A 13,654-nucleotide genomic window follows, 5' to 3' on the forward strand; every position below is an offset into this window, starting at 1 on the left:
GCATGCTCTGAGCCTAGCAACACTCTTCTGTGTCTCTCCACCAGGGGGCACCCTGCCACCAGGGACCGAGCCCACAGTGGACACGGTGCCCGTGCAGCCCATCCCAGCCTACTGGTATTACGTAATGGCCGCCGGGGGCGCCGTGCTGGTGCTGGTCTCCGTCGCGCTGGCCCTGGTGCTCCACTACCACCGGTTCCGCTATGCGGCCAAGAAGACCGATCACTCCATCACCTACAAAACCTCCCACTACACCAACGGGGCCCCTGTGGCGGTGGAGCCCACCCTAACCATTAAGCTAGAGCAAGACCGCGGCTCGCACTGCTGAGGGCCGAAGCCAAGGACAGCGCCCAAACAAACGAGAGAGACTGCAGACACGTTGCCTCGATTTTGCACTTTTTTCTCCTCGCCTAGTCTCTGTGTGATCTCTCAGACATCTGTCTCTCTCCCTCTGTGTGTGTGCGTGTGTGTGTGGGTCTCTCCCCCCCTCGGGGCCCGAACCCCGTGTGCTTTTCTTCATCCTGACCATGGTCCTTGGGTTCTTTCTTTCCTTCTTTCTTTCTTTCCTTTCTTTCTTCTTTTTCTTTTCTTTTTCTTTCCCTTTCCTTTGTTGATTCCCAACCCACCCCCCCCCCCCCAACTCTAATGCTGCATCTGGGACTATGAGAAGAGATCCACCCCTCAGCACTTCACAACTGAAGGCCCAGCTGGTTTCCTTGCAGAGACTGGTTCCCTGTTTCTCCCCCGGCCTTCCCCCGCCCTCCTGCCCTCGGTGGGCAGCCTGCCAGGAGACTGGAGAGGAAACCTGGCTCTGTGTGTTTGTACATAATATACACTTGCGTGTGAATAGCTCTACGTTGTGTGTGGTGGTGGGGTGGGGGGAGTGTGAGAAAGAGAGCCTGGTTCATTGTGGGGGGGAGTGTGTGGGTGTGTTCAGAGAGGACCCCCTTTAATTCTTGTGTTATTTCCCCGGGGGGGGGTCCATTTTACAAGAAAATAATATACTGTACTAGTTTTGTTTACTCGGAGAAGAGATTGAAGCTTTTTGTTGCCTTATCTAGCTCTGGCTGGGTTTCTGTTGGCTACCGTTGTCATCTCCAGGTCCCTAAGAAACTAGAGGCCACGTGAAATGAAATGTGGCCCCTCCCCTCCCTGTCCCGTTCCCAACCCATCTGGCCCAAGAGGAAAGTTCCCCCAACGCACTCAGACGTGACCCCTTGTCATGTCTCCTGGAGTCTTTGAAGCAGCAAGATAGCAGCCATTGGGTGCGTGCAGAACCATCTCGACTTCCAGCCCTGAAGCAAATCTGTCTCATGTTGCCTTATAAAAGAGAAGCTCATAATGAATGTTTAGCTTTGATCAGTGAAGTCCAATCTTGGAGTAAGTCATAGAGAATAACAAATCTGAGACTGGCGTAGCAGAAGCAGTAGCCTGTTTTAAGTTGGGAGCAGGAGGTGAAGGAGAGGAGGGAGGAGGAGGAAGGACTGAGAAGTGGGGTCTTTTACAAGTCTCCTCCCTCGGATGGGTGGGGTTTATTGTGCCCGACTTGGGATGGAATGGAGTAAGAAGGTTAAAAATCACATTCTTTGGTATTATATTGATCATTGTATTCGCATTTGTAAAATGTGGGGGAAAGGGGATCGTTTGCTTTCCTTTCGTGGTGTTAACGTGTGCCTGAATCTATAGCCGCTAAAACATTAAGACTGTCCACCTGACTTAATTTAAATATTATGAGATTATAAACAAAAAGTAGTCATTTTTTTTTTTTTGTAATGTGTCAGTGTGCTACCCCTTAAAGCATTCGTAGCATCTGGCAAATACGCCCTCGTAGGCTGGCCTGGCATTTCCAGATGTTGCGGCATCGGAGAGGCTATAATGAAAATAAATCTGTTGCTGCCCATGTGTCTTCTCTAAGCAACGCACGGAGAGGGGTGTTGGAGATAAACTGCCTGATGATACTGTAGAGAGGATAGATTCAATAATGGAGTCGATTTCATTGATAGGAAATGCGTATTTTTAATGAGAGGCTCAGTGAACCATGGCTCAGCCTTGGGGGGTGTTGATTTCTCACCTTCCTGCTAGGAACCCACTGGGGAGGCATAAGATTCTCTCCAAAGATGGTTGCCTGGGCTGAAAGCCTCCAGGTACCTTCTGAGAACAAAATATTAATTTTTTTTTTTTTTTTGGCTGCTTGGGAGAGAGAGACTTTTAGCATTCCTTCAGAATTGTGCTCGCAGGTCCCTCCAGCACACACTCACTTTCGCATCTGGTTTGTTTCATCCTTCTGCAAGAAAGGTGCTCTCCCACTCTTATTCTATTTCAAAGAGCTACTCTGTCTCAACCACAGCAGCCCTGCCAAGAAGAGAAAAGATGAAAGGCTAGAGCATGAGCTACCTTGAGATTTCAAGTGTCCTACCCCAGCTGAAGATGGAAAAAGAAGCCAGGAGAGGGAGGAGGGCCAAGAGCCCGGCATCCCGTGTGATGAATTCCATGCCAGTCACTAAGGGCTTTTTATCTCAGGTGTCCACATCCAGTTGTGCGCTTGGGGCCAGCCGTTGCCTCAAAAATGATTGACATCCCTATAGGCACCCCGTGGAGGCATGGTGTCAGGAAATTACACCTGGAAAATCCAGCCAGTGTAGCAAACTGTCTGAGTTACTGTATACCCTTGAGGATTTCCCTTCTTTAAAAGAAGATGACAACAACTTTGTGCATTTGCTGTGTCTTTATCTGATGCCCCGTGTGGCATCATCTTTATGTACATGCCATAGTTGAGAATATGAGACTGCTCAAATCTTTGTGAATCCCATGATGCAGTTCAGCTGGGGATGTCACATTTCTCTCTCTCTCTCTCTCTCTCTCTCTCTCTCTAGCCCAGCAACTTTCATAGTATTATCCAGGTACTATGCTCAAAGGGCAACTCTTCCATAAAGTCATGCTTTGCAGCTTTAGAAAGCAAAATTCTGTATTTCATAGAGAGGGGAAGGATCACTCTCTTCTAAGAAAAATAGACTGGACAGGTGAATGCATGCATGCATGTGTTTAGAGTTGCTTCTCAGAAGACAAAGAGGTGATAGCAACTATTAAAATATAAACGAATGAATGAATGCATTGAAGGTCTAGCTGGGACTGGTAACATTTTTGCCTTAGTAGGGGTTTCGTATCAACAGCTCCAGGAGGGAAACCCTTATCTCTGGGGTTAAAAAAAAAAAATCCCTTCCTTGCTATTATGCTAACAATTGCTATTCCCCTAATTGCTGGTGAAGGCAGAAAAAGGAAAAAAAAAATCATAGCATCGCCATTGACGAAACAGGACACTGAAAATAAAGTGAAGTGAAATTATCTTTTCCCTTATCCCACATTTTTGGGACTAAAGCCAGAATAGGACAGGAAATCCAGTGATATTTCTGACATTGATACCCTATCTTTAAAAAGACCCTGTCTTTAAAATGAAACTAGCAGGCAAGCAAACTCCTAAATAATCGAAAATTACCAAAGAACAACAACAAAACGAGAAAACTTAAAGATTTTTACTTCCTATTCTTATTCCCTCTTCCTATAACTGTGACATCTCTTGCATTGCTCAGTTGCCTGTGTGTCAAAATAACTTGTGGACATTGGAAACTATTTGAAAATGTATTGTGTGGAATGTAATAAAATGATGATATTTTTATACAAACATCTGGGCTTTTTTTTCCCTTTTGCCTATGAGAACAAAGTTGAAATGTAGGCTTTGAACAAACTGATGTTTCCCAAAGTTTGCATATCGCCTTCTGAGCTACAGGGCATTGCTGTGGGAGGTAGGTGGGTTTTCTCCTTGCAACTAAATGCCAGCTTTTTCTTCTTTTATTTTTTATTACTGCTTGTTAGGAGTTTTATCCAATTTGTGCAGCTGAGCCAACTTTTATGATTGGTGTGGGATTTTGCAAAAGTTGCTAAGTGCTAAATTGCTCAGTGTGATTCTACAAAATTTCTCTTGATGGCAAATCCCTGGCGATTGGACTCGACTTTCAAGGGACCCCAGGGGGAATGGGACCAGTGGAACTGAATCATGTACTCGGCCCTATGGAGACAGATAGCTTCCTTTGGAGAAGAAGCGGCGACATCATACCCCTCGCCTACCAAATTATTTCTTCCAAGGGGACATTGATCTCTAGTTTATGAGCACTTTCCCAGACAAAATGGGGACTTATGGCATGTTCAAGGCTCCAAAATATTCCAGACTTCATTTTGGAGCAAATAATGAAGATAATTATATGATGACTATGAACCTGCAACTATCAGGCTGGAACAGTTTGTAAAAGGAACTTTCTGTAAAAACTTTGAGAGGGGCTTGGGGAAACTTACTCGAAAAGCCTGATTGTGTTGACATGTATTTTTGTTTGGTTCTCCTTTTTGGGTAGTTAATGATTCGTTATATAAAATATTTCTATCGGTGGAGGATTGGGGGGAAAAATACAGGAAACACCACCTGCCAGCTGTTTAATGCTTCTAAATAGTGGTCAAGAAGTGATGGAAGGATTTTTCCACCACGGCCCCATTTGTTGGGTGTTTTAGGCATTCCATCAACCCGTGAGCCTTTCTGGGAGTTACAAGAACCATCTCTATAGGTCCTAAGGAAGGGGACGTCTCCAGGTACCCTATTTCCACCAGAGTCCTGCCTTTTCCCCTCTAAAGCTAGATCCAGGAGGAAGACCTTTTTACCTCCGTAAATGTGTCCAAGTGGTGCTGAAAGGAAGCAGGCTTTTGGTTTTCAGATCTTACAGGAAGCTCTGTTAGTACAGATGGCGCGGTATAAATGTCGCTGTCTGCCCTCTGCAGGAGAATAGAGTAGAATGCCCGTGATTAGAGCATTGTTTGTTAGTCTAATGACAAGCCTAATTACCCATTTTGTCTAAATAACCTTTGGCTTTCCTCAAAGCCATTTGTTCCCATTAGTAAAGGATAAACTGAAAGCATCTCAAATGTATTTATTTCAGGCAAAGACCCAGGCTCAGTCAACATTTTCCTGAGCTGGCCTGGAACCACATTTGCCAGACCAAATTAAACTGGCCATCACTTATGCTTCGTTAGCATTACCATTTGTAGGTGGAACCACCTTTGAGCATTTCATCGTTGCTCTTCCTGCCTTGGTTCTGGTCCCAAGGCATTTTCTAGAAGTATTCTCTCTTCCCCAAAAGGGCAAAAGACTGTTAGGACTCTAATCTTAGGCGTCCAACACAGCACTGTTATCAGTGTGGTATTTCAGACGGAGCCCAAGCATAAATGTTACAGAAATTGTGTTTCCATGGATCATAAATACCAGATGTCGAGGCCCAGTATGTCTTTTTTGGCTCCTACCTGGCCCTTTATGATGGCTTAAATGCGTGTTCTCGCCATTGAAGCAAGACACCACCCTCCCAGCCCAGATAACCCAAGCCCGGCCAATCTGCTGTGGCGCTGCGTTCGTTTTCATCACCCCTCTTCCCTGACTTTGCAGTTGTTTTGCACAAACATTGTGGCCTTTCTGTAATCTTTGATGAAAAGAGCTTCGTTTTTAAGTTTTGATTTGTCTGCGTTGTGGGCTACACATCTGAGCCAAACTGCAGATCTGTAGGTACAGCTTGTTTTCTCTCTTTAATTGTGCACATCTCTGGGGCTCTCACAGCTGTAATTTGCCTTTCATCCACTTCAATGATGGCCCAAAGAAAACACAAAACAAATCCAGCCAGAGAAAAAGGAGGGGAGAGGGGAACACCAGCTGATGGTCTTACAATCGGCAGGGAAAAGAATCGCCTTACATAAATAAATTAAAAGCTAGGACTAGTGTAGGATTTAATTAAGCCTGACATAGATCAGTTGCCCTAGAGTATGTCTAGAGGTTAGATACAATCAGGGGACTGCACCCTTAGAAGGCGTCGGGCCACATGCCTCAGCCAGAGTACGCTTGCACCAACTGTGCGGTGGAGTTCTGACTGGCCCCAGACCCTGCAGATAGAGGATTTGGAGAACCGCCAAAGAACAAAACCCCCGTTAGCATAGTATGGCACAGGGGACAGTCCAGGTGCTTCCGGGCAACCAGCAGAAACCAATCTTGCCTCTAGCCCAGCGAGCAAAGATCCAGAATCACTCCACCCTCTTCTGGGTAAAGTAATTGTTCTTAGGCTTTGCTGTCCCTGACTTCCAAGAGCCCAAAAAAGCTAAAGACCCACAGGCATCAGACCAAGAAATAAGAAAGGCTGTTTGAAAAATCAGCCATGGACATTCTGGTGGCAGACTGAGGGGTTGAGTAGGGAAACATCTTGTTTTGGAGGCTTAATGACCTGAGTGGTTACTGACTCTGAAAGAAGTTTTTGGGGAAATTTTAGGATAATAACTGGTTGGGTTTCTCCCCTCCCCCCCTTTTTTCAAACTTATAAGGTATACACAACGACATCCTGGAAATGGGCAAATAACACAGAGGACGCAGAAGTCCATTTCATTGCTAACAAGTCCCACTCTCTTCCCCAAAGAGAGTAATCATGAGAAACGGTCTGAGGTATCTGTTTCCAGGCCTTGTTTTATACCATTGCAAACATGGATGTTTGTGTCCAGTCGTGTGGTTTGTTTTGATTGGCGTTCGGTTTTGTTCTGCGTGAATGGCGTCACGCCTTTCCTCCTTTGTTGGACAGCCTCCTGTTTTTCCTTTAACAAAATCTTGATGATACTTCGTACACACTGCCAGATTAGCCCACCCTTTTTCACTCCTGTATAGCATTCCATATTGTGTGGATATCCCCAAGTTTATTAACTGCTCCCCTACTGGTGGGCATTCAGGTTGTGCCTAGTTCATTATTTTCCCTATTATAAACAATACCGTGAGGAACAGCTCCGAAGTTGCCTCCATGTGCACGTTTCTCTCCAGGAGAATTCCTGGGTCCAGTGGGGTGCCTGTTTTCATTTTAAGAGGTGCTGCAAATGGCTGAGGCTTACCTTCCACGGTGAACCTGTCCCCCCTTGAGAGGTGGTGGATATCTAGGGATATCCTGGTTTCTCTCCCCTGCCCCATCCGCACAAGCCATTTAATCCCTGTGCCTATCTCTCTTTCCTAAAGTGGGTGGAGTGCTTGCAAGAGAAGACTTTAGATAGTTTTAACAGAAGGGAATTTTAATTGTGGGGACTTTTTTTTTTTTTTTCAAACTGTCAATTTGTGGAGAACGTGGGCCTGGCTGTAAGCGGCAGCTCACTGGAGCTGTGGCCGCTGTGGCCCAGGAGTTAATTCCATCCCTGGGTTCAGTAGGCACAGCCCTGTTCTCCATGATTAATGAGTTCCACTTGGTTTCTTCAAAGAGTGACTATGCTGTGCCTTGCTCTTATTTATTTATGTTTCCTACTAAAAAATTCATGTAAAAAACATCCTTTAAGGTCAGTGCACAGTATTGTGCTGCAAACTAAAATATTCCAGCAGCCACAAGTAGGCCCACATGCCAAAAGAAAGTCTCCAATCCTCAGAGCTTTATGACCAAAGCCCCCACACTGGCCTTGAGCAGACACAGGCTTTCTGGGCCAAAAGGTGTCATCCAGCTTTCTTCTGAGGGTGTTCAGGGCTAATGTGACCCAAGGAAAGTCACCAGGAGGTGAGGTTGTTGTCTAGTGGGAGGTTTATATACATAGGCCAAGCTGCTATCCCCACGTGGCTCCAGCAAGGAGTGGCAACTGGAAGAGAAGCCAAGAGATCTGTTTGTTCAAAACACCATTTCTTCCAAGAGTGTTACCCTGGTGTCTACTATGCACTAAGACAAAGGGTTTTAATAATAGGACTTTGAGTATAATGGACAGTGTCCACAGCCATATATGGGCTTTATGGGCATTTTTCTCCAACCTGCCAAAAATCCAGGACTTCTGCCTCTTGGACATGGGGTTCACGTAGATAACTCGGGGTGAGTGGCTCAGGAAAGAAAGCAGCATGAGCATAAGGTATGAATGAGCTAGTGATATGTTACTGCAAACACACGCACACACACACAAGCCTTGTTTTGTCTTCTAATTGTGCAAAATTGAACTCTTTAAAGATCGTTAACTACCATACCCCTAAGCAAGGGCTCCGATCCAGACCGGGAATGATAGTGTACTGTGTCTTGGCTTTCAGCAATAGCACTTTCTTTGTCAGGCAGCAGGACTCATTAACACGATGCCTGGACTAGAGTTCTCTACTTGCTAGAGAGCAGCAGCCAGCTCCAGTAATGATGGGGGTGCAGAGAAAGCTTTGCGCAAAGGTGGCCTTGACCAAAGTCCTATGCTCAGCCAGCCTGCTGGTTATTGAGGCTGCATTTTAGCAGAATGTTAAAGAACCATTTTGTCCCTTTGTGTTTCCTAACTACCACCAACGGGCTGGGAGAAGGGGTATGAGGACCCCAGGGCCCCAGCTGGACTTCCTCATCGGTCTTCTTAAATAGTTCAACAGCTGGCCTGAAGGTGGGGAGATAAGAACTAGGACCTAGACAGGGGCTGACATGTATTGTAAAAGCAGCCACTCAGGGTCCTCACCAGCCTTGGCCAACTATAGACCAAGGGTGTAAGCTCAATAATAGCCTTCACGGGAAGTCCAGGCCCACAACCCCGCCATCGCCGTCTGGCTTTGCGACTCCATATAGGACCGCCATCCCCTCTTTCCCCAAGCAGGCCCTGTCTCCACCCCTCTGTCTTTGTGCCGGTATTGTTCATCTCCAACTTCCAGCCTCCCCTTTTATGCATCATCCCCTTCTCCTGGTGGCCCCTTCTCTCCTCTGTCATTCTCACACCTTCACCAAACCCCTTCCCAGAAAAGTGTGGAGCAAATTCCCTCAAAAGCTCAATTGGTTACTTTCCTCCCAGTAGTTGCATTCTTACTGGACACCAAATTGTTCTCTTCAGTGATAATTACAGTCCTTGGTCACCAGCAGGCTTCTGGGGGAAATCACCTCTTGAATGGCTAGAGAGAGGTTTTTGGAACTCCTAACATCTTCCCACAGAGTCGTTCATTCTTGTGTTCTGAAGAAGATCCCAGCTTTTAAGTATAGCAGAGTCCCTTGGTGAGATACATAGGTTGTGTTTTTTTTTTTTTTTTTCAAGGACTTAAAAAGATGAGAGCTTTAAGAAGACATCTTTTGTCATATTGGGAGTGGTTGCAGTTTCATTTTCTGTGACTCCATCCTTTCACCCAGGTCATAGGAAACTACTCCACCTGAGTGCTGTTCCCAGTGTGCACACTCACTGAGAGTCAGGATTGGAGGAGAGAAGTGTCAAAGCCTGCTGGCAGAGCTCTCTGAAATGTAAAAATATAAGACTTTTATCTCAGGAGAAGATAAGAACGGGGAGGGACACTTCTTCCCTGAAATTTCCTGGTTTCCTCACCTTCCTACTCTAAGAAGGTGGCCAACAAAAGAAGAGCCTATTTCTTGGTGACATATCCACTTATAGACATGAAGACTAGCTCTGACTTTTCCAAGACTGAGGGTAGAGGAGAGATCCAAGAATTTTCCTCCATCACCGTTGCTGGGTTTTTCCAGCCTGCACAATTGTGAATCCTGTCTTTACAGCTAAATATTTCTCTGGCTGCATTTTTCTTATTTTCACGCCATTGTTGGGGCTCAGTGGAGCCATTCTGGCCTCAGCTGCTCATCCGCCTCCACACTTGAAAATATTATTAGGTCATTTCACAGCCTCCTCGTTTGCAGTTGGTATTTCCAGGCCCTTATAGTATTTTCTCCTGGTTATTCAACTAAAAATAATTTTTTGGCTAAATCCAAGTTCAGACTCCAGATATCTCAAACCAGGGCCCCTGTGTTTTCCAGCTTGAAACCATTTGAAAACTCCAAAAAATATTTTTCCATGACTTTGCATGTATTTGGCTATCAGCCCAAGAGATAAAAACCCATGATAAAGGATCTTCTGGTGGTGTTTCTAAACTGAAGCCAAACCCGGCAAGGGATAAATGGCTCTCGAGTACCCTGACTCTCTAATGGAGGAGCTTTGGCAAAGTTTTCATCAACATCTGAACTCTTGGCTCCTTGTAGCAACTGGGGATGAACAAACTGAATTAGGGAAATTAAGTGTGATGGGGCGGGGGGATCTTCAGCCAATACTAAATGTTCAACTGAATTAAACACTTTGAAAGGCCAAGAAGTATCTCCTAGTCCTTCATTATTTCTCATTTATTTCAGTCTCGGTGTTATATCTCCTGCAGGGATCAAAACAAAATGGCTGAGAGAATTTTCTGAGGACTATTCCCATCTGGACAGTCCAGTGATTTAGCTGCCTCAGGGGTTTCAGGAACTTGGAATCAAATTCAGCGAGGGTTCTAAGTAGCCAAGAGCTTATCCCACATAAATCACAGCCCCAAACAAGGTGTCGAAAATGTGGCTTACTCACTTCACCGCCGCTTTGTTCAATGACTTATTGCACTTTTCTCCCCTCCTTCCTCAATTTCCTCCTCTTTAAAGTAGAAGCGATGACACTTGTACCTGTGAAAATGAATGACTTTGACGATCTCCTGTGTGTAAGAGACCCTTCAATCCTTGCTTTAAAGACCGGTTGCAGTTTGGTGGGTTAAGTGGTCATGTTAGGTTGGTTTTATCAGGCTGGCATCAGGCGAGGCAGAGGCTTAAAACTTGGGGCACAGTATACCCCCTTACTTCCTTGATCGCAAGTTAGCAGGGCTAGTATCTAAGGAAATGAGCAAGTGTCGAAAACAGAGGACCTCGTGGCTTCCCTTTACCTGTTCTTTTTGTGGTCTTCTCTTTCCATATACACCTTAAGATGGCTCCTTCAGGGAGCAACGCCCGGGACACAAGTAGTGTGGGGTGCAGGCTGGGGCAATGAGTAGTATGGGGCCCTTTTCTGTGGGAGTCACCTGGTCTACTTCAACCAGCAGCCACTTGAGAGAGCCCTCAATGGAAAGGGCCTCTGACTTTTCTCATTTTCTTCCTATAGGACATAGACTACTAGAGCAGGGAAGAAGGCTGGTGGTTACTTTACAGAGGAGCAAACTGAGGCTCAGGAGGCCTCACCCAGGCTCTCACACCTGGGGTGGATAGCCAAACTCGGCAAGAAATAGGCAGCCTATCCCCAGTGCAGTGCTGCTCCATAGCCCATGCTGCTTCCCCTCAGATACAGAGCAGAGCTGACACTCTGGCTGGCGAACTTGTCATCAGCATCAACCAGGCCTCTTAATCCACTGCTCCGAATTGGCATGGAAGGGACTCTCCGTAGAAAACCAGCATATGTTGGTAGCCTGAAATGATCTATGTTCAAGTGACCCAGGAATGGGCTGTCCTAAATAATTTATCTAAAAGTAACCAGTGGTTTGAGGCAGGCCTCTCACTCTCTGAGCAATCTTGTGAAGTTCCTTTTAAGATGCAGAAAGTAAACAGAACAATGTCAGTGCCAATACACTCGCAGGAGACCACAGCATAGCAGAAGTGCTGAAAGTGAAGGTGGAAAGTTTTCTATGAGTAACTGCAGAAAAGCAGCCTCACCCCAAAGAGCCTTAATTTAAGAGGGAAAAAAATGGAAGAAAATGAGGGGGAGAGGAAGATAGATAATGGGTTCGTGTGCACCTGTGCTTGTGTGTGTGTGCGCGCGCACACACACACACACACACACACACAAGACAGGGACAAGAGAATGGGGGGCAAAGACTGAGAGAGAGCTTTCGTATTTGAGACTTAAATCATGCTCAGTGGGGAATTTCCTGGCTGCAGGTTGGAGTATTGGGGGTGTTTCCCCTGCATAGCATGTGTGGTCTGAACAGGCAATGTTCCAAACCCCACAGGGAAAACACATCTCCTTAGAGTAGGTTCGGTTTGTGACTGGGTATGGCCGTTAACCTTTTGGGCCATAGTGTTGCAATTTACTGACACTTGAAAATCTGTGACTCTTCTAGGGTGGAGGGAGTTCCTGGAACAGTGAGTGAATGTTTTAATAACTAGCCCCTACAGGCCTCTTGCCCTGAAAAACCAGGACTATAGGACATGAGTAGAACCTTAAATCACTCTTCACTGTGTACCTAACCCACTGCTTGATGACACTAAAGGAAGGGACTCCTGGGGAAATGGGACTTTGTAGCCTAAGGCTTCTACGATGATATGAAAACAACCAGATTTTGTTGAATTGAGTTGTTTGTTCTTTAAGCAGTGGCTACTCTGCTCACTGGATTAGGTAAACTCTATTAAACTCCTTTCCAGTCCTGCATGAGTTAACTTCCTCTCAAGGTGCTGGTTCACACCCCTCCACCAGAGGGGAGGAGCAGACACCTGACTCTCACGTAGGGAAATCCAGGTGGAAGATTTGTAGCCAGCGAGGCAATCTCTTTGAATTCCTTAATAGATCAAAGTGAATTCAAGCCAAAACCAAGGGATCAGCATATGAGTACAAAGGCTCAGGTGCCATGTTTGAAACCATTCCTATGGATCAGATAAAGGAGCTAGAACTCTACCCCCCATCTCGAAGCTGCCTCAGTTCCAAAGCATCCTCTTCCCCACTCTCATGTTTTCCTTCCTGGCAAGTGGCCCAGCCTCATGTGCCCCATCCCTACCCTGGACATCAGTGGCACTTGGAGTCCCTTCTATAATACCCCACTTTCTTTTCTGCTGTTTTGGCTTGGACTAGTCTTTGCTTCCTAACCATGCTGAAGGGCCTTGACTGTAGACACCTGGTCCCATACATCTCCATTTTTCATAGTCCTCGGTACAGTTCCTGGGCACCTTGGGAATCCCCTTTATAAGTGATGATTGGTTGATCGGTTGGTTAATGAAGATTGCCCTTGGAAGAATGAGGTAAAGCAGCCTTCCCCCTCTGAGCAATGGCTGTCACAGAAACCATGAGCCTCAAATTTCAGATCATATTTTCACATTCATGAGCAGTCCTCATGAGTTCCCATCCAAGTGGTGAGCCAGCAATGCAGGCAAACAGCCAGAGAGTGTATATCCAGTCAACCAGGATCCACCCCTACTCTTAGGGTAGGTAGTTATGATATGGTGGTAATTGCAGTGTCCTCTCTCCACCCGGAGAACTTGTGGGCAGACCTGGGTGGGGGTGGCAGTGGGAGGTCTCCTCTGGCCGTAACACAGTACAGAGTGTCAGAATTCAGGATTTAGAGTCAAACTGGCCTGAAATTGAGTTCACACAGGATCCCAGAGGAAATAGGGTCATGGGAGCACAAAGGTTGAAAGTGGAAGTCGTGTGGGTGGTAAGATCCATTCCTGATCTGTATTATCCTATAGGTGTGGCCCATTCCACTCTCCTTCATCCATCTCCCACTCAGAGACACACCCATCCACTGACCCAGAGTCCTGGAAGTTCCTCTCCAAGTTTGTCCTTGACAAAGAAGAAAAATTCAGTTCAATTCCAAGTCCCCAGTCCCTACATGCTTTTGCTAGAACTTCTGCTATCAGGAAGGTGTGTCTGGAAGGTGTTCCTGCTATCAGGAAGCTCTCCACTGTGTCTGGAGCTCATCATTTCTCCCTCCTCTCCACTCTTGCCTTTTCTTTCTAGAATGACAGGGACCTGGTGGGAGAACCACACTCCTTCCTGCCAACGTCCTGAGGAAACAGGCTGAGGTTTACCTATTGAGCTTAACAGGAAAGGAAAGTGGCCCGTGAAGGGCAAAGGGGCTTTTAAAAAGGAAAGCTTTTAATCAAACACAGGTATCAATAATATT

General features: G+C 46.1%; 1 protein-coding gene across 3 annotated transcripts in view; it reads left to right on the top strand.

Moving 5' to 3' along the window:
* The window catches only part of NRP2 (neuropilin 2), a 116,125-nt gene that overhangs the window by 94,730 nt on the left and 7,741 nt on the right, over positions 1-13,654 (top strand). For 2 of the 3 annotated variants that reach the window (XM_041737157.1, XM_041737158.1), the window contains exon 16: positions 45-3,678. The exons of the other annotated variant lie outside the window; for it this stretch is intronic. In XM_041737157.1, coding sequence (XP_041593091.1) covers positions 45-325 — 281 coding nt within the window. In that variant the 3' untranslated portion in view covers positions 326-3,678. Of the gene's footprint in view, positions 1-44; positions 3,679-13,654 lie in introns of those variants that run through there. 3 annotated transcript variants of the gene reach the window in all.

The sequence above is a fragment of the Vulpes lagopus genome, chromosome 22 (genome assembly GCF_018345385.1).
Source record: "Vulpes lagopus strain Blue_001 chromosome 22, ASM1834538v1, whole genome shotgun sequence".
Classification (NCBI taxonomy): domain Eukaryota; kingdom Metazoa; phylum Chordata; class Mammalia; order Carnivora; family Canidae; genus Vulpes; species Vulpes lagopus.